The 4794-nt window shown below is 47.0% G+C and overlaps 1 protein-coding gene across 1 annotated transcript in view; it reads left to right on the top strand.

The window, feature by feature from the left end:
* Positions 1 to 4794, top strand: part of KIF4A (kinesin family member 4A) — a 33980-nt gene that overhangs the window by 25142 nt on the left and 4044 nt on the right. The window contains exons 22-28 of the mRNA XM_019521125.1: positions 36 to 130; positions 605 to 734; positions 1991 to 2161; positions 3223 to 3330; positions 4196 to 4273; positions 4368 to 4469; positions 4574 to 4744. Coding sequence (XP_019376670.1) covers positions 36 to 130; positions 605 to 734; positions 1991 to 2161; positions 3223 to 3330; positions 4196 to 4273; positions 4368 to 4469; positions 4574 to 4744 — 855 coding nt within the window. The remainder of the gene's footprint in view (positions 1 to 35; positions 131 to 604; positions 735 to 1990; positions 2162 to 3222; positions 3331 to 4195; positions 4274 to 4367; positions 4470 to 4573; positions 4745 to 4794) is intronic.

Below are 4794 nucleotides of genomic sequence, written 5' to 3' on the forward strand. Positions count from 1 at the left end.
TTTTTTTTTTTTTTTTTTTTTTTTTTTTTCTCCAGAGACGTACATACTCAGTGGCAGATATACAGACTTCAGAAACTGACCAGTCTGTATCAAAGCAAGTAGAAAGCCTGGAAACAGAGATGGAGCTTAGGTAATGGAGCACAGTGACACTTTTCTACATCCACTTTCCTAGCACACATTCCAAGGTGCCTTCATTTACTGCCATTCTGGAGTGTGGGAGGACATAAAAGCACATAATGGCGAAATGTGCAGAGTAAGGTAACTGTTTCCTGAGCTAGAATGTTCCCAGGGTCTGGGGCCAGGAACACCACTTGTGTGAGAATGTCAAGTGTTGAGTATTGCAGCTAAGTATGGAGCAGTGTAGTAATTACTGATGCAGTTCTGGGGCACTGGCTCAGTGTAGACTGGGAGATTTACAATTTCTTGTTCAGTGCCCAGCTAGCTTTCCAGGCCCTGCCACCCACATTTAGTAACCAAAGTCTAATTCTGAGCTACTTTTTGTAACATTTTGCAATAATTTCATTCCAGCATCTTTTTGGGGGGTGTTTCTGGTCTCCTTGTGGGAGAATCAGCAATAAGCTCAATGTCCCGTCCTCTTCTAAAGGAGCGCTCAGATAGCTGATCTGCAGCAGAAGCTGCTGGATGCGGACAGTGGCGACCGGGTGAAGCAGCGCTGGGAGAACATTGCAACTATTCCCGAGGCAAAGTGTGCTGTGAAATACCTTATTGGAGAGGTAAAATATCCTCCATCAAATGCACCCTGGGATATCTTTATGCTGCAGTCATATTGAGCTGTAGAACTGTTTGGCTTGAGCAAAATCCCTCATGAGAAGAGAAGTGGTGAGCATGCTGTTGCCCCCAAGTGGATGAAGACCATAGGGGTTTTGCATCTAACCTGATGTTACACTTCACCAAAGCCAGTTATGGGAAGCCTAAAGAAAAGGGAGAGTCTAAATGCATAGGAGGTCAAGATTTGATACTCTTGGTATAGGACATGAAAAAACAGGTCTGGGGGAAGGTGCAGGTGAAGTGAATGAGAGAGAGATTTTCAATCAGCTGGAATTCCATGTGGGAGGTGTAGAGAGCCTGGGAGGACCTTCTAGGAAGAGCTGAATCTGGCTGTAACTGCAAATGAGGCATGTGACTTGCAGATTGAAGCTTTAAAGGAAGACTGCAGATTTCTTGTCAGTAATAAGCACATGATTAAAGTCTGGCTGTGCCTTTTAGGAAGTATGTGGGTGGGTTTTGGAGAATTGAGTAGCAAAGCTGACAATACAGACAGGAGCAGAGAAACTAATTGGTCTCTAGCAAAATATTCTGCTGTCATCTCTAGACTACCTAGCAAGTGAGATCTCTTTGAGAGTGGAAATGGGTAAATCAGGTGGGATCTGGCCTGGAGACATGGTCTAAAGCTGCAGTGAGCTTGTATGGGTCCCGTGAGGATAGAAAGCAAAACCTATGGAGATGGTTGCTGAAAGGAGGAAATATAGACAAAGTCTTCAGGGCTTCTCTGACTACTCTGAGGAGGAAAGAAAACTAAGAAAGCAATCTTTAAGGATCAGGATAGGGATGAATCCTTGTATGCTGCAAGTAACAGGAACAGTGGAGGAGGCCTAGAGTTGTGGGGAGGGGACCTGTAGGGAATAAAGGTGTGAGGGGCAGGTGGGCCATTCAGAGGCTAATGAAAAGAAGGATTGGAAGATTGCATGCTGGTATGCTGACCTGTGAAGCCAAAGGTGATTAAGGAGGGTCAGATGTTCTCAGAGAGGTTGCTGGGGCTTCTCAGTGCTCCCAACCTCCATTTTCATAACAAAGGGTATGCAGGCCTGATGCTGGCAGGGTGCCTTCATCACTGAGGTTAGATTCACCACTGGAGCTAATTTTAACTCTAACTAAACATACATCCTTCAGTCCACATCTTATGGTCCTGTGTATGCTGTGAAGCATCATCCACTTTCCCCCCAACAGTGTTCTTACTGGTGTCTTTCAGCTGGTCTCCTCCAAAGCTCAAGAAAGCAAACTGGAGAGCAGCCTGCAGCAAAGCAAAGCTAGCTGCTCAGACATGCAGAAGATGCTACTTGAAGATCAAAACCAGATGGCAGAGATGGAGGCAGAGTTCCAAAAGCAGCTGGTGATGCAGGAGCAACAGCATCAAGAAAAGGTGACATTTCAGACTGAGAGGAGACCAGGAGGGCTTATTGCATACTCCTGAGGCATTAAGCAAACTTCTGTGAGCCATTCTTCATCAGGGTTCCCATATCTGCAGCTGGAAAGAAAAAGGAAGGACATGTTCTTAGTCGCATCTGCTGTCCTGCATAGAAGAAGAGATTTTTTCAGATTCGAGTTGCCTTGTTGGTTTTCAATCTTGCAGTGTTTCCATTCTCTGGAAGCGTGGATCTGGGAGCTTAGTTCCCAGAAGCCTTGCGCATCTTCTGAATTCTCAGAAACAGCCCAGGGTAGTTTTAATAGTGTAAAAAGGTTTTCTTCTTTTTTTAAAAAAAAACAATGCTCTGCTTTAAAGGCATGTGATGTCTCTTTAGACTGTGGGACTATGTTACTGTCCAGATGGGACTCGGGCTGTTAGCAGTGCAGAGTACTCATTCTCTTCTCTCTCTCTAGCAGCACTGGTGCAGCCCTCTGCTCCTACCCAACTTGCTCCTTCCCTCCCGCTCCGCAGCGCCACCATTTTCCCCACTTTCCTGCCTGCTGCCACAGTGGTCCAGCACTATGTGGTTCCCAGTTGTAGGGCTGCAAGCACAAGACTCGGCAGGAAATAACCCAGCCCCAAGGACTGGTGCAATCATTTGCAGTCCCCCGCTTCCCTACCTCTCCCCTTGCCCCCGCGTTCCTATCTGAATTTCTGTCGGTGGTGCAGAGAGCCAGGAACAGCCCCCCCAGTCCCAGGCCAGATGCCTCTGCTGGGCATAGGCTTCTGGCTGGGGAGGGTGGCAGGGCAGGGCCAGGCAGGCCTTGCTGCTGGGTCCTGTCACCAGCTTCCCCTGGGTCCTACTGCCCCTGTCTCCTGTCGTCTTTGACAGGCAGCCATGAGCAGATAAATACTAATTTTCTAAATTTTTTAGGGGACCCATGGGCTGGATAGAATGGCCTGGCAGGCTGAATCCAGCCTGTGGGCCTTTTTTTGCCTGCCCCTGATCTATACATAGAGAGATGTATTCAGGATTCTTCTATTAAAAGCATGTTCACCTCTCCCTTCTACTGTAGGTTCTATACCTGCTAAGCCAGTTGCAGCAGAAAGAAGCAGCAGAGAAAAAACTAGAAGACTCACTAACTGAACGTGAGCAACAGCTGCTGGAGCGACTTAAGTTCCAGGTAAAGTGGTGGGGTTTGGACTCTGTACAGCAGGCTGGTCCTCTTATCCCTAGAAGTGGTCTTTGGAATGGTTGAGAAGTAATGAAGATTAGCATGAAGGAGTTTGACATTTCTGGGCTGTTTGGGTACAGAGGGAAGGAGTTGCAAGTAGTTGGTTAGTACACTGAGGGAGTTGCACCAGTGAAGTCAACTATGGGGCGGCCAGTGCTGGGTCAGCTTCTGAAGATGCTGTATTTGGAACAGAAGACGAATTCAAACCACTGTTTCTCAGCCAAGGTGACATGGCATCCTGGGGTACCTTGAGATCCTTTCAAGGGTCCTGTGGGGCATCATGCCCACTGTTAGGTGTGCGGACACAATTCACAAGACAAATTCAGCAATCTCAAATAACAATCCCTAGATGTTAAAAACATTCTGACCTGTTATGGTCTTTCTGAGCTCTTTGCAACATAAAACATGCTCTATTTAAGTGAATGAAATGAGTGAAAACTGAGCTAGCATTTTTATAGGGGCAAGTTGGCCAAGTTAGCAAAGCAGAACTTTTCCAGGTCTTTGCAGGTTAGAACAGATGTGGTTGGGAGACAGTTATGTGACTATAAAAATGGCCCCATTCTGGTGTTTGGGGTTAGAGAAGGTCAAGGGATAGGTTGATACTGAGGTTTGTGTTTCTCCTGTCTGTCTTTGAAGTAGAAGGTGCGACGCCTTGTCCAAACAGGAGAGCAAAGGACTCCTTAGCAGGAGATGCAGACTCCTTCTGGGTTTCAAGGGAAAACCCTTTTTTTCCCCAACTAATTTTAGTGGTTCTGATCGCTCTGTCCTGCTAAAACCCAACACTAATAGTAAGGTTATCCTTTCCTGCAAACAGGATGAAGAGATTGAGAAAATGAAGGCGATCTGTGAGAAGAACCAAGAACTCCTCCTGGAGAATGAGGGCATGAAACAGGTAGATATGTGTGGGGAGCACAGTTACACATGGACTTGGGAGCAGGGTTTGTCTAGTTCTGTCAGGTGAAGTGTCTTGCCCTCTCTTCAAACAGAAACTGATGCTCCTCCAGCTAGCCAGCGGACAGAAGCTGCAAGACCTTCAGCGCATGCCAGCTCTGTCCCCAGGATCTCCCTTTGATTATATTCCACCCAAGGTAAAAAGCTGCTATGTGCAATAGTCATGCTGTTCCTTGGCTCTAAAAAGGTTGAAAACCACTTCTCTACAATCTCAAACTTTCCTTCCACTTTTCACCCATAGCCCAAGACTCGCCGTCAGACAACAGCCAAACGCCGTGCGCCAACCCCAGAGTTGCATGTGGAAGAGCTGTTTTCTGAATCGGGGGCATCTGAAGAAGAAACGGAGGATAGGGAGGATGTGGAGTGGGTTCCCATAAAAATTGCCAAAGGAAAGAAAAGGAGCATCATGGGAGTATGATCCTGTTGCCTGTTTTTCACCCCCTTCCCTTCCCACCCCCCTCC

Source organism: Gavialis gangeticus, unplaced genomic scaffold (assembly GCF_001723915.1).
Source record: "Gavialis gangeticus isolate Ggan-Ray unplaced genomic scaffold, GavGan_comp1, whole genome shotgun sequence".
Taxonomy (NCBI): Eukaryota; Metazoa; Chordata; order Crocodylia; family Gavialidae; genus Gavialis; species Gavialis gangeticus.